This window comes from Clavelina lepadiformis, chromosome 3 (assembly GCF_947623445.1).
Source record: "Clavelina lepadiformis chromosome 3, kaClaLepa1.1, whole genome shotgun sequence".
In the NCBI taxonomy this organism is placed as follows: Eukaryota; Metazoa; Chordata; class Ascidiacea; order Aplousobranchia; family Clavelinidae; genus Clavelina; species Clavelina lepadiformis.
This window is the reverse complement of record NC_135242.1, coordinates 15643663-15669434: the sequence shown is the minus strand read 5'-3', so window position 1 is coordinate 15669434 and position 25772 is coordinate 15643663. Positions and strand designations below refer to the sequence as shown.

The 25772-nt window shown below is 35.0% G+C and overlaps 3 protein-coding genes, 1 long non-coding RNA gene and 1 other non-coding gene across 5 annotated transcripts; 2 read left to right on the top strand and 3 right to left on the bottom strand.

Annotated features, from left to right (window-relative positions):
* Positions 1-2562: 2562 nt before the first annotated feature.
* LOC143449309 (uncharacterized) lies at positions 2563-3953 on the bottom strand. Its single transcript, XM_076949456.1, has 2 exons — positions 3502-3953; positions 2563-3190 (listed from the first exon to the last, which is right to left on the bottom strand). Exons 1-2 carry the CDS (start codon positions 3531-3533, stop codon positions 2671-2673), a joined length of 552 nt encoding a protein of 183 aa, XP_076805571.1. The 5' UTR covers positions 3534-3953; the 3' UTR covers positions 2563-2670.
* A 4060-nt stretch (positions 3954-8013) lies between these two features.
* On the bottom strand, positions 8014-8920 carry LOC143449675 (uncharacterized). Its single transcript, XM_076949969.1, has 2 exons — positions 8430-8920; positions 8014-8308 (listed from the first exon to the last, which is right to left on the bottom strand). The coding sequence occupies exon 1, from the start codon at positions 8792-8794 to the stop codon at positions 8468-8470; it is 327 nt and encodes a 108-aa protein (XP_076806084.1). The 5' UTR covers positions 8795-8920; the 3' UTR covers positions 8014-8308; positions 8430-8467.
* A 1737-nt stretch (positions 8921-10657) lies between these two features.
* Positions 10658-17587, bottom strand: LOC143449629 (uncharacterized). The gene is made up of 2 exons (XR_013114599.1): positions 17478-17587; positions 10658-11994 (listed from the first exon to the last, which is right to left on the bottom strand). It is a non-coding gene; the product is annotated as an uncharacterized LOC143449629 (long non-coding RNA).
* Positions 17588-21243: 3656 nt separating this feature from the next.
* Trnak-cuu (transfer RNA lysine (anticodon CUU)) lies at positions 21244-21316 on the top strand. The gene has a single exon. It is a non-coding gene; the product is annotated as a tRNA-Lys (tRNA).
* A 1151-nt stretch (positions 21317-22467) lies between these two features.
* Positions 22468-23653, top strand: LOC143449313 (uncharacterized). Its single transcript, XM_076949460.1, has 3 exons — positions 22468-22676; positions 22759-22996; positions 23105-23653. The coding sequence occupies exons 1-3, from the start codon at positions 22522-22524 to the stop codon at positions 23147-23149; spliced, it is 438 nt and encodes a 145-aa protein (XP_076805575.1). The 5' UTR covers positions 22468-22521; the 3' UTR covers positions 23150-23653.
* Positions 23654-25772: the final 2119 nt, after the last annotated feature.

Below are 25772 nucleotides of genomic sequence, written 5' to 3'. Positions count from 1 at the left end.
AGCCCTACCTTTAAAATAAAACCTAGTCAATAGTACGAAAGTGCAATGACATGAAGCTACGCGAGGGTCACGCCACGATCATGAAAACTTCTTTGGAAATTTGGAATCTAGTGTCATCCAAGACATTACAGAGGACGACGATATGATCATTTTTGAATAAACATAAATCTTAACTTTGTATTTTATAAATGAAAATAAAAGACATACCCTAAAATAAGCCCTAGTGTCATATTTTTAAGCGAAAAATAATGTCTTATTTTCGGAGAAACACGGTATGCATAAGTCTAAACCAGAGCAATTTCAATTATGATCTACAGAAGTCTTCATATATCTTTTTTATCAAAACAAACTTTATAAAAAGTGGTGGAAAATGACATCATTTAGCCTACCAACGGCTTGTTTATAATGTTCTTCTCCATAACCACTACTGTTCCTTGTAGGCCACCCTTGTTTTGTTCCATGCTGAACTTTATCTGGACTATCCCAAAATCAGAGGAAATTTGGGTACTTTGTGTAACCACCATATTGTCGGGGAAGAAAGCTGATCATTTTGATACCTAAACGTATATGTTCCCGTTGTTCTCTCGATGTTTCAGTATAACTCTAAAACAAGCTTGATGTTTTTGTAGTTTTTTTCAGTTATATTAAAGCTTCAATCGGCACTGATCCATGCTTATTCCCAATACGCGATAACACACATTTTAGGCTTTTTTGAAGCTTTCGATGAAGTGTCTCCAATGTTCAAATTTATATTTAGTCAAACCCATTTTAAGTCCATCAGTGTTATTGCAGTATAACAATCCATGTACCAAAGGGAGTAACGAATGTACATTGCAGGAGCTAGTTTACCTTATTTCGGTAAAATGTAACCTTATAGTTCCAATTTAAAGAAAATTCTTTTCTTGCAGTTTCGAGATAAACAGCCAAGAAAGCTGTTTAAAAAAGCTTGGGTTAAATCATTTAAGTCAGCTTAGTTAACCATCACTCAGTACAATAGATTCCAACAATCCTTCTTTTTATCTTGCAAGCTTAAGCTTTCACTGACGCGGCGAATTGTTGGCAAGAACGCTAAAAAAGAATGCTTAGCCTGACATATGAAGAAAGACGATTTATCAGATATATACCCTGGCAGGAAAAGCCTGTGCTTTAACAAGGATATCATTATGGTGGCTTTGACAGTAAATATATAAGGTAGCATGTGATAACTATAGCACAAACAGAAGGTTCTGCGGTTATCTTTTATCTGCTAACAAATTCTCAGCTGATTTCTGAATAAGCGGTTTTAATGTCATAGCGTGTACATAAACCTGCCAGCCATATTTGTAGCAATGATCGGACATTTCAACCAATGGATGATTCAAGCCAGGACAATTAAACCCACCACTATTCAACCAACAGACGTTTAAGCCACGACATTTCAACCAAAGAACTATGCTACCCACAGACATTGGTTAAGTGGCCCTGGGCTTAGCTGTTCATGGCTTGAATCGACCTGGAATCATACGTAATACGAATCTACAATTTCTGTTGTGTCACTGTCAGTCATTCTTTTGGTATAGCCAAAAATATTGTAATCAGTTATAACAAAAAATACCACAACAGATGACACAACAGTACGGCTTCATTTCCGAGAAGGTGAGTGCAAATAACAGATGATATAATCACCATATTTTTTTCTAAGGAAAAAAGCGACATTTGATAAATATAAACCTATTTTATTTTTTGACTCAGCGCCGTTAATTGTCTCAAAACAGGTCTCAAAGTCAAATCAAGATAAACAAAGATTTTTCGTAGATCGGTGTTATCTATATGATAAACTTTATTGGCTCCTGCATCGGCGATGCAGCCGAAATGAGAAGCGAGCGTTCCACTGACTTGTATATTTTATAAGAGTTTTTTCCGATCTTTAATAGGCAACTTTTATTAAGTTTAAGCCTACATATATACTTGTTTGTTGTTGACGAAATAGCAAAGAGTTAAATTATTTATTCGTGAACCTGATTTAAAGCATGTATACATCTTCCGATCTTCTTTAACACAAAATAAAAATGTATTGTTTGAACAATATTTAACGACTTATGTTCGGTATTTGAGCTCCGGCAACTTTTTTTCTGTAAGTGCATTTTTTCTTTCTCTCTAAGGTCAGAATTTTGATTCTCCCTTATCCTTAACTATATAAAGAGGTTGATTTATCTACGACCACCGTAAGTGAAATTATATTACTTCTCTCACTCTGCTGTTCAAGTGCAACTTCTGTCTGAGAAAACCACTTTGCATTATTTAAGTTATGAAGAATACGCTAGTAGCCTAACTGATGTTCATCACCACAACGGCTTTATCATGGATATGTGACCTATCAAGTTTAGCTTCTAACTGCCAATGTAAAATAACTTTTAGGTATAACGTAGTCAAATGTCTTAATAGCCTAAGCTATAAACAAAGCACAACAGCTGTTTCACAACAATATACATGATCATTATTCATTGCCCGTTGCTTTCTTTCATATATTTTCTACATTAACCTCGGTATAAGCAATTACCTTTTAAACAAAGAAGCCAAAAATTTACAAAAAAGTAATATTTTATTCCGGAACGGTATTTATATGAATTTCATTAACACACACAGTTAAAACAAATCATTCTAATTAAAGTATTGGCTCATAAGTCTCGCTTAACCATACGTATTTCCTGATGTTGAAATCGGCGAATCTCGGATGTGTTGTTTGTTACTGCTGTTAACCACATTTTTTTCCGCCCTCTGTTCATTGCTTGTGACCAGCAAAGGGGCAGTGTCTTGCTGTTGATCTGAATGGCAGTATTCGGCAGTAGCTTTAAAATAAGGTTTATTGTCTGTTTGGTCAGTGAGACAAACTTTGCAGGTACTTTCCTTGTCGAAAACGTCAATTATTTCTTGTAGAAAACTAATGTACGTGATAGTGTTTTCTACAACGTTGAGCGCTTCTTCTTCAGAAGTCTTTTGTAAGTTTTGCGCTTCTTGGGGAAGCGAAGTAATGCTTTCGCATAGCGGCACAATCTCCTTTAACTTTGAGTAAAGTTGGCTAAACTGTGACGAGAATTCATCTCTGGTTTCTTGAAACAAAGGAAACGATATGATGTTAAGCGATGCGATGTCGTTGTTGACTCCGATGCAATTTTTTTTGTCCACTTCGCAATAGTCAGGCATTTTTATTCTATTTACACCACAATAAAATATAAAGGCAAGGACATAAGCTATCAAAATAAAAACACTGACTTTCTCAAAATCGCTGACAGACGATTGCTATATACCATTGCTTATGCTTAGTAAGTCGGGTTTATTTATTTATTAGTATATTTTTATAGTCACTCAGAAAGCATTTTCGTTGTACAACTTTTTCTATGCGTAGGTCACGACCTTATGACCCTGTAATACTTTTCAATGACTAATTGAATAAAATCTAAACGTTTGTTTTCACTACCCTAAGGTTACGGTTTTTCTTACTAAACATTTACATCCACTTACCGTTCATATAACACCAACTTACTGAAAAGCATTTAACCTTCATTTGGGATTCTATACTGTGTAGTTATACCAGCAAATAATTTATCTGCTTTCTGTTAAAGAGCAGGTAAAGGTTTTCTCTCCCTTATATTTTCGGCAGTGTCTGAAACTTCTTCGTTACAAAGTTTTCGAAGAGTTATAATGGCTCAGGTGTGCAGGCGCCATACTGTCTGGTTATTAACCTCAGACTTAGGTGAAGCACAACCAATGGGCCGCCGTTTGTTTAAGCCAATTTACGCGTACACATGCGTTAAAATGTTTCGATATGATGGAACTTTCACCTTATGGCTTACACATATTATCCAACACGCCTGTAATATCAAAACATTTCGATAATTTTATGAAATTCGTAAATAAAAAGTCAAACTTTGTTTTTCGTTTCGAGTTATCGTATGGGCGTGTTTTACCTGACACACATCGGCAATGACTTAAGGTCATACAGATTATCTCTTAAGTGAAAACAACAGCTATGAGATAAATTAAAAGCAAAAGATGACACATTTTATACCTATTTTGACAATAAACATCGGTTTTTCGTTTCATTCACAGTAAGTTTTATAAAAAATTTTCGTGTTACTTGTAAAATTCATGACTGCTTTGCAAAATTTACCATTATGTATTGTATAAGCTTCTTTCGTAAGAGGCGTCAGAAAATCTGGTTACGCAAAGTTGTGTAAACTCTTTCGCGCAACAGCATTTGATTAATCGATAAATCAAATGTTTATTCTCCACTCATCTAACATAAATTAGCTTTTCTCCGCCCTAGTAATGACTGTTTATCAAGCTTCTTCAAAGTTTAACGACACAGATACGGAGTTAGACATTCTCAAAAAGATTTAAAGCTGCCCGTTGATCGCTTAATCTTTGCTGATAAAATACTTTTGAAAGGATGTATAAGCACACAAAAGCCTAGAAGTACAACTTGTTCTTCCGATTTGAAACATATATGCTGTATATTTGCTGAGTAAGAACGTATCAGATAAGCGAAATAGCTTAGCGCCATGCAGTGTACTAAGAATACTTACTTAATCAGACTGTTAAAATCTCGTTACACAGCGAATCAGGTGCGTTTGGGCCGCAGCTGTCTGCATATAGAACCAAATGTGTGAGGAGCGGCTACTCTCCTTGTTTCGCTTCAGACTCCCACTCTAAAACAGCTGGGCAGGCACTCCCGGACCTCCTAAAAAGTGGGAGTGTTCGGAAGTGATCTTATTTGCCAGGTGAATAAGTAACTCAGCGTCATATGTCGCCATTCTCTTCGATGTTCGAGTGATGCACAATGACTGAAGGCGACTTGTACTATATTAATTTGCTTTGTCGTCAGTACCTATAATTGTGTGGCTGCTTAATTAGTTACTAAAACCACCAGACGTGTTTTCAAGAAAGAATTTGATGGTTTTTACCCTAACGTACGCATTGTTTGTGATTTTCCCATGCTCATGGCATATTGAGTGGATTTATTTCTTTTTTCCTGAAAGAATGAAGTCAACTTTGCTGTGATAATTTCAAACAAAGCAATTCCTAATGAAAGGCCTATTTTACTAAATGTTTTAAAGCATTAATCTGAATCCTGGCGCCATGGACAACAAAGGTATTTTGTATGTGGGTCGCTGGTCTGGTGTAGAAACTTTGAAAGCGTCTCATTTTGCGTGTGGTGTCAATAAATCGATTAAGGTTCAGATAATAAGCTCTTTGACCAGGAGCGCGGCACAGGCAAGTTAAATAAAGTGAAATATATTCTGACTGGCGCCCTACGGTCGCGAGGCTTATCTAAATCTTTGTATCTCTAGTTACAAAGAAACTTTTATCACTTATAAGAATAAAACCTTCCGTTCGTGCATGCTATACTTCTTACCTGTTTATTTGTTTACGTGCTATGACTACATGTCCCGAATTGTTGTATCGATTTTCAGGCTAAATTAGAAAGACTTATCCTATCCTACTTTATTTGCTTATCTGCTTATAGTTAAGTTATAAAAAACGTATGCACACAATTTCTTGGTAATTTATAAAGTCTATATACGTTTTTATTGATAAAATCTCTTTTAGTCAGTTGAAGTATAGCAAAACAAAATCAATCAATCATGCTTTTACTCGTTACGATTCCTGTGCTTAATACTGTATATTTCTTATTTTGAAAATGGTAAAAGCAAACTTCGTAAAATAAATTTTATGTGTCCTCATTGCGTTTTCTTATAATTAGCTCCGAAGTATTCAAGGATTGCGCGTTTATACAGTTCTACGTAAAGTAGATCACTGGGTACGGCATTTATTTACGGTTTAAAAAGCTGGATGAGTACAATGTTCAACGGGAGATCCAATTTATATGTATGAAAGTTATGCAAGCTGGTGAACACAAGTTTTTTTCAAGCACACGTAACGCAAGTTTTTTTTTATATTCAAGTTATTCACTTTTCTCGTGTATCACACATTTGAATTTAAACCAGAGAAACACTTCCAATTCACAATTCTGTATAAGCTATTTATTTCAAAAAAATATTATATCATATTTTCAAGAATCAAGAGCTTTTTACTATACGAGGATAAGTTATAGGAGATATGATTGAATCATAAATTTTTGTAATACTAACGTTTAAAATGTTATAGCTAAACAGCAAATGGAAACCCAGCGTTAAAAGTGTAAGGGGTTAAACCTAACACAAGTGAACTTCATATATCAAAAAGACCTTTCAGTAAGAATTGCCTAATATTAGTTAGTGGAAAAGCAATTGTTGTCAAAAATGCATCACACTAAATCGCAAATCTGCTATACCCATATCAACGCGGCTGGTGGCAATTACGGTTACAACGTCACTATGTAAAACAAATGCAATGTTTGTAGAACAAATATAGCTCGGCGACTATATACATTATACAGTATTTGATATGAGTCCGGACAACGCTTATATAAGTTTTGTATTGAATAAGTTATACTACAAGAAATAACGTTTGTTTGCAACATAGGAAGATTTCATATAGGTTACATTAGACTACAGGCCATACTGAAAATCCTATTACCATAAAGCTATCGTGTCTTTGCGACAAATATCAGTTACCGCACTGGCCAACAACAACAATACTGTATTTAGGCCTTGATTTTAAGCTAATCACTCTTGAACGTAAGCTCCAAAAATGATGATTATCAGTTGCGGCTTATAATTGAGTAAATATATGGTAATCTGGACTCAGCTAACACGTATAGCATCTATATTCTAGCATCATCTGAACAAATGCACTAACTGAAAACTAGACGTGACTAACCCAAAACACTCCTGTTATGCATTTAAGTAAAGTTTAAGTTTACATTACATCTCCCGCTTATCATCTATGCAAGAATTCCTGTTTGGTAAAATATCTTGTGCTGTATTTGTGAGTATGTATAAGTCACTCATAAACATAATGGCCGACACGGATTTACAAATACTTTGCGGTAATTTTTGAAATATTTCGGTATTATTTTTTTTAATTGTAAAAATTTTTTACAGAAAACTTTTTGAAATTTCTGTCGTAAATAAAAGTTTTTTGGGAAGTTGTTTTAAATTTAGTTTCAATTAACTTTTTAATTTAATTTTCAAAAACCTTTTATAACAATTTTTTTCAATTACAAATGCTTTTTTTGAACGTTTTTCACCCTGTGAGGTTTTCTCCAAAAAAGTTGATAGCCCAATCTAGTGTCCTCTGAACGTGCAAACCATATCGATATATACGGTATAAATAAGTTACCGGCATGTATCTTAGCGTACCCTCATCAACCGATCTGTTGAGAATTACTTCCCAAACACAACAGGTTTTCAAAATTAGCCAGATGTCAGCTATAGGATGTTAGAATTAGCTAGACTACTGAGTAGCCTACCTACGTCACGTCCACACCAGACTTTTTACGTGCAAAACAGCTTGCACATCGGCACACCGATTTGGTTAAAAACGCCACGCAAAATATGGTACTCGGTGGCTATAGTACTTAAATCCAATCAAGTGTTTGTGGACCTGGATCAGAATTATTTAGTCTCATCCACCTTACCGACAGACTATTCTAATAGCCTAGTTAAACAATAGTCTAATTAAAGATTGTTGCACACCAGCATAACGTTTTGCTCAGCATTTCACCGGTGCGACTGCCGACTCCAGAGATCTCGTCGAAGTACAACGTTTTCTGCAATATATTCTGCTCTAGTTTTCAAGATTCCGACCGGATTTAAGAATTATATTTTGTATATTGGGAAAATCTTGTTTATTTGAAAATTTCTACGGTCTGTTATTTCCTTGTTTTTAACAATTCCAAGATGGAATTCCAGATGGATAAAGGGCATTCCAGGCGGAAAAATTCCAGGATGGAAGTTTTAGGTTTTGAATAATCTGGTTTTGTATTTTTGCTTGGAATTTTTGGATTTGGTTAATTTTGTTCTGGTCAGGGTGACCAGTAAGGTGACCCCTTAAAAACTGTGCACCAGCTGTCAGGCGTATTGATTTCTAGTCATGACGGTCTTTTTTATTGCAAGAACACAGTGAAAATTCAAACCGGTAAAACAAAACTATTTAACACAATGATCCACAATACGAACAAAACGCAATATGCAATAAAAAACAAAACTCGAGAAAAATAAACAAATGCCGGCGCCTTTCTCTCTTCTTTCTATAAGCGACCAACATCATCAACGACACGATAGCGTGTTCACAACTCGTGTTCAGAAGCCCTAAACAGTCGCCAAACATGTTCGATTTTCAACCGAAAAGCCTTTGCTGCCAGTCTTACAACCTTGTGTAAAATCTGAACAGAAATAGATATTCATCAGTATGAACTGGATGATACCGAAAATATGCAAAATATTAAGATATTTATAATAATTAAATTGATAAATATAATAAAGCACTGAAAACGACGCTTATACCTTTGTTACGTAGATGATATACGGGAGGTATACCATGTTTAGCAAACAGCTTTTGGAGATTTAAGATTTTTTATATGCTTTTTCAAGTCAAAACCGGACATGGCAGCGTCCTCATCATCCTCCAGAGCAGTCCACAAATCATGAATGTAGAAGATTGCTTGTTGGATTATATCCAGTGACGTCACATCACTCTCTGGGGTGCTGTGCAAAGCTGGAACGGTTGATTTAAGTTCCTTCAGTAAATTAGATATGGCAGCTTCTTCGTTTTTCTTCTTTAAGATCGTCAACGACTTTGGTGATGTTGAAAGAAACTTCTTATTTTTGCTGTCAGATGACCTCACTTTAATGCAATGTGCCTTTCCCATTTTAAACAGTAGCTCGCTGTCGTCGTCTGCTCCCTGAAAACGTATTGGAATAATTTGCAGCGTCACAGTTCCCCTTATAAAGCGAAGGCGATGAACGTCTCTTTTTTCCCTTCTTCTGGTTCTGCTGTATTGTTATCAAACTACAATGCTGTTTCCCACACCAGATAAACACAAGCTCCCGGCGATGTCTGTCGCTCACGATCTCTTACAATATAAAATAATTGCCTGAAACAAAGAAGTACAAGATTAAGCATTGTATTAGAAGCGATAAAATGCACGCAGCTGGAATCCTATAACAGAAAAACTATAACGGTATGATCTCGTTATATCCAGACGCTATTGTTTTCTTGTAACGTGTTTACATTAACCAACTGGTAAACATATCAAATAATGAAATGGTGTAAATTTTGTTGAACAATTGGGTTAAGATATTCTAACTTAACTTGCGTTTTGGTTTGAGTCACAAACAACACTGCGGTTTTGCGATATATGTTTTATAACAACAAAATACATTCATGGCTTTAAAATAGTGATGACAAATAGCATCCGAAGTAAAAATTTATGACGTTGTCCTCAACAGGTGTTGATCAAGCAACGACAAACCTAAAGCAGCCGTTGGTCCGTCTTTAAACGTCATGCAATAATAGATTTGATTTTTTTTATCACACAGCAGACAGAAACAAACCTGCTTTTCCCCCACTCGCGTGTCACCTGCCATGATGATGGCTGGTTTCGTTATATGACGTATTATCGGCACGGGAGAAAATGTTCTACCGATAATCAGATTATGGGGACATAGTAAATGATAACTTATATAAATGATTCTGTTCCCACGCCTCCGCTCCACAGGCTAGCTTTGCAAGAAGCACAATTAACGCAAATACGCTCTACATGGCAATCAGTTCTGCTTCATTGAAAGACAATTTCGTGCGCGCCAATTTCAAACCGCTTTTTGCTTTTCCGGTCTAGGTCATCAATTTTCAGTATTAGTGCGGATTTAGGCTCCATATAGCACGAATCGACGTGACAATGATTCGTTATGTATTCCATGTTTTTCAGAAATTGCACTCTCTTTCGTCGGTGTGTAGTTCGAAAGTTTATTTTAAGTGTTCCTTTGTCCATTGCTTATTTCATCTTATATTTCATTGAAAATTATACGAAATCTGGATACCAAGCAAACGACAGTTGTAGGTTTAATCACCAACGTAATGGCAAATGGCGTTTTTCTATTGCTGTAACAGAAAACTATAAAACCACACATGTTGAAAAGCTGTACAGTTGCTTATCCAAATGTTGCAGTTGCTGGAAAAGTGACAGTTGCATGCAATCCACGTTAGCATATGGCTTTCAACACTGCTGGGAATCAAACGTGAAGAATCCACATTATACTGTATATAGGCTTTTATCGTTAACGATATGTGTCGCTAATGTTTGACGTAACATTTGTCTTATAATGACATTGGTTTTGCCTGTCTCAAGATATGTCTTTTAAATACACGACGTGCAGAGAAAAATACTAACTAAATATAATTTAGCAATATTCTGTATCTTCAATACATATCAATTGCATGCGGTGGATTATATAAGCGTGAATATTGTCACAGAAATCAAAACTGAACTACATTTAATAAATTGTCTTAAACATTAAAAATAAACTCGTTTTTTGTGGGCAAATGTGTACAACGTATACAGTACAACAATATCGAAAAAAAAGATTGCAAGAACTTTCAGCGCAAATGAAGACTTCAGTGTTATCATTATCTTATCTTTTGTGCTAAAACAAATGTATTCAGGTGTAAGATTTTGGATTGTTTATGCTGTCTGTAACAAGTTTATCATCCGGCCTATTCGATTTCTCTTCATCAGTTAAACACTTGCTGGAGCACTAAACGCAGCACAAATGAAACATTTACACGCGGAACGTACACCTGGTTTTGCTGAAAGTAATTGACACGTGAAGAAATTTGGAGGACACAACATATAATAAATATAATTATTTGTGATGCCGTTATAACGTGAACATGATTTTGCATTAACAAAACAAACAGACTGCTACAGAAGGAGTTAATTCGCCATCCTTATGTTACATTAATGGTTTAAGTCAGCGAGGCGTGTATCGCATATCGGGTATGTGACTTTTCCATGCAAATAAACAGCAGCTGCTTTCAATCGTGGGGAAATGTTCCCGCTCGTCTTGTCCTCACTCAAACCAGCGTTTACTGCGTATGATATAATAATGTACTTGAGTCATAAAAACGGTAGCTTCACTTTTCGTAAAATTACATTTCTTATTGTATCACAACTATACTATAGTATAAGAGATAACTTGTGAACTATTTAGTGTATTCTGTGCAGCTGCTACTAACAATATTATATATTCTAACCGTACCCGAGAACAAAGTACCGCTAGGCAACGCGCGGGTCTAAATTTATTAGCCGCATCAACGAACATTGAAAGATTGCCGCCAAAAATCAAAATTATTACAAGCACTGATTGAATATGGAAACATTTTATCAGAATCAATTCTTTTGAGGAGTATGACAGCTGTTCTACGACAGAGAAACATATGAGATTGCTGGCACGCGCTACAACGCTGGTTCGATTTGGTCCAACGTGTGGCAGCTGGGGTACATCTGTCTTTCCCGAATATGATTTTTGAATTTCCCGCCACCCGTTTTTTGTCCCAGCAGACATTTGATGACTGATGGTAATTCCGTCGACTGCTTCGTAAGTGCCACGCTTGCCGGCTTTCCCCCTTTACTTAAACTTAATACCATCACAAATGTCAAATGATGTTAAGCCATCACATCTTGCCTTACAGTTTCTTTTCTCATATTAATTATAATCCTACAAATAAACGTATTAAAATGATCTTGAAGACAAAAGAGGAAAACTAAACTAATATCCGTTAGCTAATATTTTATCATTTCTATTTAATTAAAGCTTTACTAAAATTGTATTTTTATTGTTTTCGTATTGCATAGGCTACGTGTTTTATAGGTATAAAATACTCATGCTCTGTATACAGCTTGACAGAACAAAAATTACAATGTTTGTTTTTGCCAACATACCGCCATTTTCAAAACATTCCTTCTTTTTGAAGATTCAAGTTTGCTTTCTGTGCGGAACATTCGGCCAATTTCAAATTATAGACATTGCGCTTTGCTTGATATTCATTTGCCGCCTTCAACAACAGGAGCTAATTGTACATGAAACAAAAGCGTTTTTTTGTTGATGTAACAAAAATATTATCCGGTATCTAATACAAACTCGTTATTGACTATACACACGGTTGTAAATTGTGAAACGCACTTGCATAAAGTCGAAAATCCCTGTTCCAAAGTCACAGTCCTAAACGCCAAAAGTCGTTGACTATCGATAAAGTTCCTGGCGGAACTTTTTTATCAGAAACTTTTTACGCATTCACGTGGAAATCAAATGTGATAGGCTCATAACCAATGCTAAGAACGTAAATTTTTCAAATTCCAGCGGAATCTTGTCTTTCCTGAGATAATTAACTATCGCAATTGAGGAGTAGGAGCGCACAGCAAAAATTTTGACGTAAACAAGCTGCTGCAAAAAATCAAATTAAGATAACTGCTGGTGATTCTTTTCAATCTGTTGTGCAAATAAATTTTGTCAAAAAGTGATTAACCACCTAAATATTCCATTGTAAGTTTGTTGCCTACCATAAATAAGAACTAGGGTAAGGTAGGTCTTCATATTCATGGAAAGAAATGTTAAGCTTAGCAAATCATGCTAAAAACACCGCGACCGTGAAAAATGGCTTTGAGGAAAGCAGAAGAGCAATTTTTCTATGACCATCAAAACTTTTTGTTACTATTCACTTCTAGTCTTAATTCACGTAACCACGAAAATTGGTACAATTTCACATCCAGACTTCACTTACTAATGGTCTATTCAAATTTCATTCATTGCTTTTTACTGATAGTGATAGCCTATCCTGTTACAAATTATGTAATGAACCTTACAAAATTCCTATAGGCCATCAGGCTTGCCTATCGTATATGTTTATAATTGAATTCTTGGCTATATGCTTGGATTATATACTATATATAACAAATATATTCTTGTTTTCATCAGTTCCAAGAATTTGAAAAATGTTGGTATAACCAACAAACATCGAGAATCGAAGGAACAACAAACAAAATTTTTTGAATAAAATCAAATACGTTTACTCGTTATCGCTCACTGTAAACCTGTCATCAAGAAACAATGTTCTTGCAAAGTAACAGAAATCTATATATTAACTTAGCACAAGCCCTATACCTTCAATATATATAGTGTTTAGTTTTGAACGTAGTGATTACAGATAATTAAACTATTGTAAGGCCAGTACTTCATAAATACTAACTGAAAGTTGAAAAATTAAATCAGTTCAGTTGCATATAGATTATAGTTCTTGACAGACGTTTATAAACGAATGGAATCTTATCTGGTGTTTATAAAATAAAGCTTTGTTTTGGTTTTACAAAATTGTTTTATCAATATGACTAACATTCCGTGAAAAAAGAAGGGTAAAAGTTTGTAAACAATTTGCATTTTCATTTTTTGTTGCTTAGAAACTAGGTTCGGTTGTGAGTTGGTTGATATTTGCCAGCTCATCATTAGATAAATAATACTTCAAGATTTACGTTTATTCGACCAAATTTACAGGAAAATCGATTTATAATTTTGTAATGAATTACCGCCAAGTGACAGCAAAGAGCTTTAGACCAAGTCGCGCAAACACTGAGCTAACTGAGATGAAAGTAAAGATTCCGCTCAGCTTATTTCATTTATGATAAAAATATTACCTCACGAAAATGTTGCTCTATGCATATGCTAAATTAACACGAACTTAAAATCACACAGCAGTGTTTTATGCAGGCCCAGACTGTAATTTTGTTTGGTATCGTATATATTTGTAAGTGTAGGAAATACGTTTTTTTGTTTGTAAAAAAGGTACAAAAATACACAATTTTGAACTGAAAAGTGGTAAATAATGTTGAACAGTTTGGTCAGTTACAAAACTCCATAAAAATATAGGCTAGATCACGTTCGCCCTTAATTGATCATATAGGTAACTTTCATTTAGTTTTATTTTATTTAAGTCATTCTCCGCAAGATAACCTTCCGCCTCGCGTTTAACATCAACTGTACGCTTAGAATAGATAACATCAATTTACAAAATAGAAAAATTAAACATTGGTTAACAACTGCTTTGAGCGTTCAGTATTACATAAACATGGTCTGTTAAACTTTCGCACGCCAGGAGAAGTTCAAACCTTATCAAAGCTTTCGATAAGAAGTTTGTAGAAAATGATAGGAAAAATACGGAATTAGTATAGGAAACACGTCATTGCCAGCTGCTAATAGTGTTGAAGTAACTCCCCAGAGCATCCTGTGAAACAACATTTTTCGTAGTCACACAAACAATTCAACTTTCTAATGTGATTGAAAACTTAGGCGGGAACTCCAACCATTCCCCAACGAACCATCGATTATGACGTTACCATGAACCGTTGGGACAGATGGCGGACGCGTGAGAACGCACTCAGTTTAACATCAGTTTATAGCAGTATAAATGATTAGGTTTTGCTGGTTGCGAGTTAGCGGTTTCGGTAACATCACACGGATCATTTAGTTGCCAAGGGGAAATCGTCACGTAATTTATTGCGCTATAAACTAATTCGAAAGGCTTGAAAAAATTGAGAATGACACGAAAAATAATTCCTAAAACAAACAAAACTTGATCACAAGGCTACATGGCTAACTATATGCGATTATGGTATTTGTTGTTTATGTTATTCTAATGTTTTATTAATATATGTATTGTCGAGCTATATAATATAGCTCTATACGTGCTACAGCGCGCATTATTCTTAAAAGCAGGTGAGCTATTTTTAATTGGTCAATCTTTCTTGTGCGTCTACTTTTGATCCTACAGAAGAAAACAAGGGTTTTCATAACAGCATTGGTCATTTTACTTGTGACGGCAATCGGGTCTCTACTAAACTTTTTTGTAGATCTGTAAAGCGAGAAGATCTAATCGTTGCGAAATTTAATACGTGTTATCGGTGTAATTTCTCCTCAGTGAATGACATATAGAGGTATTAATAATTCGAAGCCTAAGAAGGTTTCTTACTGGAAATGTTACACTGTAACCACGTTTTATGACATTTTGATTCACACTGTTGTTACAATGACTACTGTTTTCAAGGTGATCCAATCCTTCTTTGTGAGCTGACAAAATAGGGAATCTCAATCCTTCTTACTGAAGTATCTTTGTAGTTAAAGTTGATTTCATAGACAGGCATTCACAAGTATAAAAAGCTATAGGTAATACATTATTAATTTGTAAAAAGCAAAATATACTGTAAACTACCATCCTCCGAAAGCTCAACCCCGGTAAATTTCATTGCGATCAATTCGACCCTTTTAAGAGGCGAAAACTTGATAAATTACCATATTTGAAAATATCACGTTAACTTCGTAAGCGCCAAAACCTCATTTTTTATGTAAATTTGATTGAAATCTGTAATTTAAATTTTATTTAAATTACTGCACTACTATTTTAACATTTTAATACGTCACGATGCATGACATGTTAATATGAAAAGCAATTTTTTTCACGAGTCAAGTTTGGTCCTGTATATATAGAAATGTAAGCGATTTTTCAACCAAAAAATACCCTTTCCTGATCGTTTTGTTTGATTGTTTATGCATTTTTCTCGTTGGTTCTCTTAATCACAATTTTCTTAAGCGTGGTTCACTTACGTAGAGAACGAGTGGCAAGATTTTTCAACGTCTTCATGATCACTTTTTATTTTAATGAACAATTTAAACCCATACGAGACCAAATCCGCTTAATTTGTTTCAGGAACTTCTGTAAATACGTAACATCATATCATCAACATCTCATTTGATATAGCAATAGATATAATGAGTCGATACGTATAACTGCTGGCATTTAATTTGGTAAGTCATGACGCTCATTATCAAGTATGCGATGAATCTAAAGCAACGTTATTATATGTTAGAGGGAATAAATTAAAAAATGCAAACATATTTTAGGAAATTATTACAAACGTTCAATATATACATTAATGCTTTCACAATACTTAAAGTTTTAAATTTTTGAAGTCCTTTTAAGTCCAAAAGGTCCAATTTTTTATTTGAGCATCTAATCTATTTCGAAATTATACAAAAATTCTAGTTTTGTCAACATTGTCGGCAGAGGTCAATAACTTATAGGTCGTTTGCGAGATGGACCGCAAGGTGACATAAAATAATATATAGCCCTGTATATACTTTTCTCGAAATTAAATCATAATGTCCATTGACTCTGATCTGACCGTGGTTGGATTGACTTATGAAACATATATCATGCTATTTTAACGAAAACCTTATTATACAGGAGCCTGCATATGATACTGTATATTGTTCATTCCAACATTTAAAACGTGACTGCATCAAATAAAAGAAAAATGATGAAACCTCGTAAACTATATCTAAGTATAGATAGAATAAAAAACACTACAATCGTTAGCTTATCCGTAATTTTTAGTTTTACCTGGAAAGATTTCTTCATTTTAACTGGATATAGCACAAAAAACGTATCTAACGGTTTCTATAAAGATATTCACTTCATTATAAATTTACATAAAAATATATGTGCGGGAAGGATGCTGGTAATTGAGCTGCAGCGAACGTTGTAATCTACTGTGGTTGTTATACATCGTTTCAATATGATTACATGGGTTACTCAGTCCAGTAGCTTAAACCGTATAAGGGCGGCGCGACATAACGCAAACACGTCATTAAAAACGCAAAATCATTACATGAGGTATGTGTCACAATCCTGTATAGATTTCATTCTTAAGTATATGGTGAAGGATAAGTGAAAAACTCTTGACAGTCTCCTATAATATAATTTTTCTGTTTCAAATACAATCTCTGTGAAATTCAACATTACTTTGCGTGCTGGGAAAAAGCAATTTTTTCGAGCGAGATTTTAAACTGGAATCAGCTGATTAAACAGCATTGAACGCTCAGCTGTCCGAGTTTTAACAAATGGATCTGGCAAAATCAACTGACAGCGTTGAACGGTTGAAGACTATACAACAGCTATTCGTTGAAATTTTCTATTTTAGAAAACAATACGCTTTCCTAGTAGTGTAAACAGGCATACGGACCTTATAATTACACTTTTGTTGGACGACTGCCTCTTTAAGAGAAAGCAAGCCATTAATAACAGCATTGTCTTGAAGCTATCTCTGCTGTGCACACAAACGAAGTTGATTTAAACGTCTTTGTAAGTTTCTGGATGTGCTAAAACAGCTGGTACCGGGAGGCCAAAATGCCTGATCCATTTTGCTGACTTTTACGCCATACTTGGACAAATCAAAAATGCGATTGTTTCCGGAATTGGTAATTATAGCTAAAATCAAACAAATGATATGGCCTGGATTCGCCACTCAACTGGCGCCATTGTATATTTCACCAGGTGTGGGACAATTTCGTAGCAGATGACCGTATAACGAACAAAGGACTATTAATAGTTTAATTATGTTATATCATACTATTATGTCTGACCAGGTGATGCCACTAAAAGGTTTAGAAGCTTTTAGAAACAGTTTAAAGAGTAATGCGCCTCGGTTGTAAATTGTTATAACTTACCGAAAACTTGACTTTCGGAGCTACTCGCAATTCCTGTATTTCACTCTCGTTATTATATGCGTGCTGATTTCTCAATTTCAAGCAGTTGATAGACATGTCAAAAACGAAGCAACGTTGTCGGTTGATTATATATACTGTATATATACCATTTATGATTGTATGCGTAACCGTTTATTGTTATACTGAATTAAACGTAGATTTATAATGTTATTTCTTTGTCTCTGGTTACAATTAGGTGATTAATTATTCACCTGATGACAACAGCAACCAAAGCGGTCATTGTACTTGGCCAAGGCGGCAAATTGAACACGACAAATATTTGTATGACGTAGATTGTCCAAAAGTCTCCATTCGTTGTAAGCATACGCGTGTTTTGCTTATCCAAAAGCAAGCTTAAAACACCTGTTTGAAGCCGATCAAATTTGTTCGTGCGTGTTTACTTTGGAAATTAATGGCAGAATTTAACGGCCTCTTTAAAGGGCTGTGTACTTACAGGTGCTGCCTGGCGCCAGCCAGTCTGCTCAAACTGGCGTTTACGTTGTTTGGTCTTGCTGTCTCTGCCACCCCGCAAACCTGCCCGATGACGCTCACTTAAAGTGAAAAGAGTTGGCAAAACTATTTCTTTTTTATCTTGAACGCAGGTGGTCGAGAAAAACTTTTCAAAATTACGTATTCTTCTAACGAACATTTATTTGTTGAAGTATTAAACAAAATGGATAATCGCGGCTTATGTGCTAAAACTCTTTCCATATATATCCACTTTGAAGCAATTTATATACAGTATATATGGTTTTGAATTAAATGATTATCTGAACAGCTATTATAGGAATTTATGCACGGTTGTTGGCCAATATAATTTTTTTATGATACGCTTTTGTTAATTTAGTTGTGGTGTTCGTTACTGATGGCGCCAGAGTTTTCTTATATGAACGTTATTTTCGAAGAAAAGCTTGCGTTTAATTTCTACCGATCCTTTTAAAAATCTTAGTTACCTTCGTCTTTCCAGAAGTGTTTATTGAAAATGCAGCTGTTTCATAAAAACGTTTTTATACAGAACGGCAACTTAAAGTAATTATTGGAATAAGAAGGTCTTACGGATATGCAGCGCCCGAGTAAGCTGAGAAGTAGTCAAGCGCAAGTAAATCAAATCCAACGAAATTCACTATAGTGTGCTTCAACTTTCACGGTCTCCTTCTTGTTACTTTCATCCTTAGAATATGGTAATCGGATGAGTGCCATTTTGCGCTATTTTAAACCGGATATTTGCACCTAATGACATTTAGCGCACTTGCGTATTCGTGGGAATTGTTTATGGTGTAAAGTGCTCTCTCGTCTAGAAAATCAGAGCGAAAGGCTAACGTATGTTTAATGAGTAAATTACTTCCTATAAGGCGGTAACTGTGGTTTTAAATCTGCAATAAGTAATTACTGTAGTACTGAATATGCACATTTCAGTAGTCGAAGATATCAATATAAATACGTACAATACAAAACAGTATGATACAATACAATATACACATATCCGTACACATACATACACACAATACAATATAAGTCAAAGATGCTATAGTTAATTATTGGAAAAGATGGACTGACGCAACAAAACTTCTTCAAGGTTAAAAATAGATTTCGTGTAATATTGTTTATTTTTTGTCATTTTTCTGCGGGAGAGAGGAAAAATAAAATGTTAACCATTACAGCGAGATAAAATAGGAACTGCAACTCCAAATCCAACAACATTTAGTATGCATTTCAAAGTTTGAAACGTCGGTTCCATGTAAAATTTTCCACAGTAGTAACTGTAACTTAACAGCATACAGTCTAGCCTATTTCTTGAAAGTTTTCTATTAACGTGTCTTTATGTTATATGCACTTGAGTTGCAATACTCAAAACTATACATAATTAAGCGCTGATGATGGATAGATGATGGTTACAAAACAGCTAACTCCCACATTTAAAAGCGAGTAAGAATGGATAAAAAATTCCCTTCCCAGAAAGCATGGATTTCACCAACCACATGTATTTATGGTTTTCCTTCAACTCATCAACCCAGGTGCAAAGGCGCCGCTCGGTCTCTGTGAGTCAAGTGTGTAAGCTCTTATACTTTGGTCTGGGCGTTAGGCTTTAGACCGGCTTTTCCTTTCAAGGATCGTGCCATACACCCTACGTTTATTTTAGATGATTTTAATTCTCTAGCAAAAACGTATGATGTTCAGTAGATTATACGATTCCAATCCGAGGTAGCTTGTTATAAGACAAGTTCCACGTTTATTCCGTATTAATAGGATTATTAACCCAGTTTTAATAGAGCTTTGATAAGAAACTCGTTTAGATTAAATTTCTAGAATAACCTGACGCAGGAACAGCAAAAGGCTATTTCATAACAATATTGTCTTGCGTCCTTTGCTTCTTAAAAAGCTCTTTCATTGCCTTTTGGTTTTTTCTATGAATTTCAACAACGTTGTTGATATTTGGTCCACGACCAGATGTTCAAAGTTGGTTTAAGCTTACTTGGTGCGACCATTTGTACTCCACGGGTGTTCAATTGTAGGTTTCGAAAGGATCACACTCAGAAAGAGATATGGCAAAATGAATTTGAAAGGATATTAACTAAAAATCGTTTTCGCAAAACTGCCACTTTGGCATATAAAATTACAACACTCTTTGATTTCTTGGCATTTGATTATATAGAGTATAGACTATGTTCCAAAATTGAACTCCTCTACAAGTAAAAACTTTGCCCAAAATTAAACCCGAAACGTGATTTCTTCGCAAGTGCGTTCAAAGTGCAGGACAGGGAACGAACCGATAATTACAAACCGATACTCGGTCAATGGGATATTTGTCTGACGTGAACAATTACAAAAATGCGACTCGACTATTTTTACACACGCGATCATGTTTCAATCGCCGTGGTTTTTTGATTAGTGTTCTCCTATCACCTACAGTATATGATGTCGTAAAAATGTCATTGTTATTCCACCAGGTGCGTACAACTTGGTTAATTGTGCACCTGTTGTCAACGTACAGTCAGGCTAACATTGGATTATGTTCTGAGTGTTATTTGTAATCATAACACATGAATTTTAATCGAATTAACGCGAAAACAGGTGTGGACTTTCAACTTTCAATGATTTTGCGGACACGTAATCTGTTCAAGGTTTGCTTACACGCGGCGACTTATAATTATGACGATTTTTTAATGCTACCACTATTTCACCAGGAAAAACTCCTATAAAACTTAAAATAGGTAAAGTCAACTTTTTGCATACCCATTCTCTAACACCTAACAGCCTACTTTTAACAATAAGTTACGTAGTGTACGTACAACTTACATACGGTGTCACTTCGTTTTTTAAGTAACTGAATTTTTTTGCCTGTGATTCTGAGATTCCGAGCGTAAATAACGAACCAATCCTTCACAAACCAGTAGGCTTAACTAGTAACTACATAAACTTTTATAGATTTAAAATCATCAAATTAAATGTTATTTTTCTGTATTTTTGGCAATGTGAAAGCTATCTGTAAAAAGTTAAACTTTAATCAGTATTTTAAGTGAAACTATGTGTCAATAGATTTGAGTTGCAAGGTTGAATTACCTTTAAGTATTAATTTTCTTCATGTTTAAGCCTTACTTAGTCCGCATCAGCTTGCACCAGCTATTGATCTTTAAATCCTAGTCTACTAAATAACTAAACGATCGTTATAACCGATGCAACGAATTGTCTTTGTTTAAGTAAAAGTTTTGGATGCGTGATGTCCGTCGCCCGGCTAGCTCAGTCGGTAGAGCGTTGGACTCTTAATCCAACGGTCGTGGGTTCGAGCCCCACGTTGGGCGCTAAACTTTTTTTTCTCCAAATTTACTAAATGTTGAGCAATAATTTTAGAATCCAAAACCGTGGAAAGCATCTTCGAAATCTTCAAACCTAAAAATGTTGAATTTGCTTAATGCTACCATTTGTTCAAGAAGCTTTAAATGAAATGTTTGTTACCATTGTTAGGTCAACTACCGTACTATAGTCTCATAGTGGGCTACCGTATACACAAAATTTAATGCTGACCATTTTTATCTACGTCATCTATCGTTTATAGCCTATGGAGTTAGTTAGTTAAACTTCACTAGTAAGCACTTTAGAAGTGCTATTTTTTATATTTCTATTACTAAAATCACACAAGTTACAGTATTTATTCTTGTGAGACAACATAGAGTCATAGACTATTTAAATCATAATGCTTTAGGCAAGGGGCGTTAACATTTTTCCGTGAGAAAATTGCAATTGAATGCTGAAAACAACAATAAACCTTTGCCATGATATCGTGGAGTTGATAGCTAATCACATGGGAAAAGGGAGTGAAAACGAAATACATTACAAGACTAATAATGACCTGCAAATAATTACCAACCTGCCTTTGAGTTTGAAACGCTTGTTTGCACATTACAAATTTGCGAAACCCACGTATATAAACTAGACGTTTTTGTAAAACGCTGCTCATGGTTTTGGAAAAACTTGCAATGTTTGCGACATAGACATGGCTTACATACTGTACATAATTCCATTCAAAAGCATAGCTTATATAATGGCGTAGTGATAGTTCATCAAAATATAATTTACAAGTGTTGTGCTGCGACCAGGATTTCTTGTTTGATTTTTTGTTGGAGGAATTTATAATAAGCTTATTTTGTGTCAAAACGTTTGAAGATGGATCAGAGAGGAGACTGGGTATATTACAATGTCGGATTTATCGTAATCCACAACAATTCAAAGAGATGGCAATAAGGCCGCTTATGGTCAAACAGGGCCATGTCGGCCAAGTCAAATATCAGCTTTGGACGCAATTCTCTCATTTCGCACCCTCTCTTCTGTTGCTTAATTTAAACATGGCATTCTGTTCCGATATGACGTAATAGTATTTCGAAAAAAGATTTTGTTGTTAGAGAAAGGGTCGGTTGCCATCGAAGAAGATGCCTGCCTGTTATATAAACGCGATGTTTGAAATCACCACTCTCGAGTCAATTGGAGAAGCTTGTATAAGATTGCAATAATGGTAAAGGCTAGTCCCTTACACGAGAACATGAGTTTATCTAACGATCGTGCCGCCAAGCAAGCCAAAAAACTTGACTGCATAGGCAAAGTGGACAAAAGAAATCAAATTTGCTTCAAAGAGGCTAGTAAGCTGCAGAAACGACAAGAACTAAGGTATGTATTTGCTTGTAGAATTCCGATATATTCTTTAAAGCGTTATCTTTGCTTGTTTTATAATGGTATTAATTTTCTTCAGGTTGCTGTACAAAAAGTTGCGAGAAGTAATTCCATCATGCAAAGCAAAACCCGTTTCCAGTTTAGACATCGTATTGCATGCAGTAGATTACATCAACGACCTCCATAAAATGCTCGATAATCAGCATCCCGGTGCTTATTCCGGTTCTTTTCCACTCCAATTTGACAACAACGGGCTTGTTTGTCAACCAGCAGTTAACAAAAACTCGCAAATATCTTTCCGCGACGTTACGAATGTAGTAAGTTTATTTTTGTTTTGAGCATTTCAACACAGTTTCAATTAATGGTTTATAAATTATACGTTCTTGGTGTTCCAATTTAATTTGAAAGTTTGTTTTATTTCAAAGAATACTTTATCCGAAACAAGACTTCATCCAAAGCTTCCAAACTGATCTGATTGATCTGAACTGATTTTGATGTACCGAGCAATCATATAGGCAAGGATCCAGCATAGACCTCCTTGAAGTTATTCCCGTATCATTCATCATATATGCAAGCGTTTGGATCAAGTGGCGTAAGCAGGATGGAAAAGTTGAAGTTGTTGGTAAAGGGCGCAGACTAACGTTACGAAACAACGCATGCTTGTTGGACGTAAATAATGACGACACCCACGTGCCTTGTGGATAAAAACACTTGATAACCTCTTTTATACATTCTGAGTGGCCTTATAGGATTGTATACGATGTGCCAACATTTGTTCTCCATGGGCGAACAACCCTTTTGTGCTTTTGTACTGTAATTTTACCGCTGATCATTCCCTATAAAGTTATTTTTATAGAAAATGTGTTATATTTTAACTTTAATGTATATTTTCGTTTAGTATATCTGACGTTCACCATTTAGTGCCTTACTTAAACGGATCACTCGGTATATGAAATACACTCACGTGCTTCCAATGTTTATTCTATACAGCACAGAAAGGCTTTATTACATATAGGTCTTTCCAAAATCATAAGAAATAATTAAATTTCATGTATACATATAGAGAGTGAAATTGTTGACAAATTTTGCTTCAAGGGTTAGATTGACTGAGAAAAACTCCAACCAAGATGACCGGTTTTTAGGAATGCATGCTACGTGAGATAGTTTTTACCGTGCGATATCAAAATTTTTATTCAACTTGTTAACATTTGCGTTATTTCAAAAAGAAATGTATCTGAAAAACTTTGCATATCAAAACAACAATCAAAGTAGGTCTATTGTTTATACAACACCTCATTCAAAACATTTCAAAGTCCAAAAAAAGTTGTATATCGTGCCTTCGATGTGCTTATTTTACTTATAACATAACTCTAAATCGTATATATGTTAAAACATTTCGATGATAGCTAGTTGACGTATTTAACTTTGACGCGACGCGTTATAAATGTTGTTGATAACAGTTGTACACGACAACTGTTATGACTTTAATTGCCTTTCAGCCAGGTATACCAACAAAAGTTTTGCGAAAAATCTTGCCAAACCACCTAATAAATTTTGTTTATAACTAACATGTTTTATAAACGTTTGTTTTGGGCAGTCAGTATGAATTGAAAAGTGCCTTGATGAAGCGGGTCGTTTGAGTTTATTAAGTAATAAATATTAGCGTTGGACAGGCCAATCCGCTTCAAGCTGGGTTCCAAACTGTTTTAGTGCAATGAAGCGAATGAACATAATATACCAAGAACTTATCGTTTTTACAATTCTATTCAGTCTATATGTTTTTGAAGAGTGTGTGAAACTTGCGATTTAAATAGTGTATTTCCTATGGTTCAATCGCCTGTAATGCTTCTTTCGACGATCGATTTTTAGCTTAAATACAAAGAACTCTTGTAGTATAAATCTTTGGTTTAACAGATTTGGAAGCGGAACAAACGGCCCTAAACCGTTTTCAAAATTTGTAAAGCATACAAAGTTTATTTACTTTAAAGAAGAAAAAACAAGCGTTAATTTTGAATGCTAAGTGAAATTTATCTTTTTTTTTTAATCGTCTGTATATACGTGTGTACATTATACGAACTTTCTCACACGCCAGACATCTGCTTTTCGTTTATAATGACGTCACCACATAACAAGTATCTTTCTAACTTCTTGGTTCAGGTTGGCCGCAAATATAACTTTTATAAGCAAATATTATACGACCGAGTAAAGCAAAAAAGTCGACGCAAAGTAATTAACGAAATTGTCCAATTTATTTAAAACATATCATTTGTTATTGTGAACCAAGGACTAAATATAGTTCAATTTGTTTATTAAGCAATAGAACAAAATCACGTCCGCCAAGAAAGTTTTGCGCTGAAAAGTAATGTCCTTGGCGTTTCTGCATAATGCCTATTTTGTAATGATCCATAATTGTCATTATTCCCATAATTCTTGTTCCTATTTTGTGTGACGTATAGTTCAGTTTTTCATTTTAACAATTTCAAAACGTTTTCCCCTTAAGAACCGTGTAATTGGAAAAATTGTGTGGTTTAATTACGTCATAGAGAAGGAGAAATTGTGCTCCAGCTCATGGCTTGTTTCTGAAAGCAAGGGCTGATTAAGATAGGCCATAGGCACGCCAGGGACATATCGATATCAAGCAAAGCAGGTGATCAAGAAAAATATCCCAGTCTAAAATGAGTGGGAGAAAAAGTTTTTTCAACTATAGTTCCGTTCACACAAAGTTTTACTGTATACTTTGCAACTGTCTTGGGAATTCAGATCAAAGCCGATTGATTACGTAGTCAAGTGCCAAAGCAATGGGTATCCTGTTTTGATCGTTCATTATTGCTTACAACTATTGATTGTTTCAAGCTGCTCATACTTTCATGCTAGCAAATATGTCTATACTGTAAACAAGAGTAAAAATTCTTCCGTGTTGAAATGTTATTGTTACTTGGAAATGCACAGTTATACATATCTTATACGTTTAACTTATGCAATTTTGATTTTATCTACAGTTTTATAATCAATATATGATTGCGACAAAAAAGTTGCGACCGTTATTTCATCATACAGTTGATCCATAATTCATGTGCACAGTGTATATTTGTT

Excerpts from the sequence above, each read along its gene's own strand:
- LOC143449309 (XM_076949456.1), bottom strand. The coding sequence starts at position 3,533 with ATGCTTTTCAGTAAGTTGGTGTTATATGAACG. Across the intron at positions 3,191-3,501 it reads AAGTTGGTGTTATATGAACG|AATAAAAATGCCTGACTATT; the intron begins GTAAGTGGATGT and ends TGGTGTAAATAG.
- LOC143449675 (XM_076949969.1), bottom strand. The coding sequence starts at position 8,794 with ATGGGAAAGGCACATTGCATTAAAGTGAGGTCATCTGACAGCAAAAAT.
- LOC143449313 (XM_076949460.1), top strand. The coding sequence starts at position 22,522 with ATGGTAAAGGCTAGTCCCTTACACGAGAACATGAGTTTATCTAACGAT. Across the intron at positions 22,677-22,758 it reads CAGAAACGACAAGAACTAAG|GTTGCTGTACAAAAAGTTGC; the intron begins GTATGTATTTGC and ends AATTTTCTTCAG. Across the intron at positions 22,997-23,104 it reads TCCGCGACGTTACGAATGTA|AATACTTTATCCGAAACAAG; the intron begins GTAAGTTTATTT and ends TTTATTTCAAAG.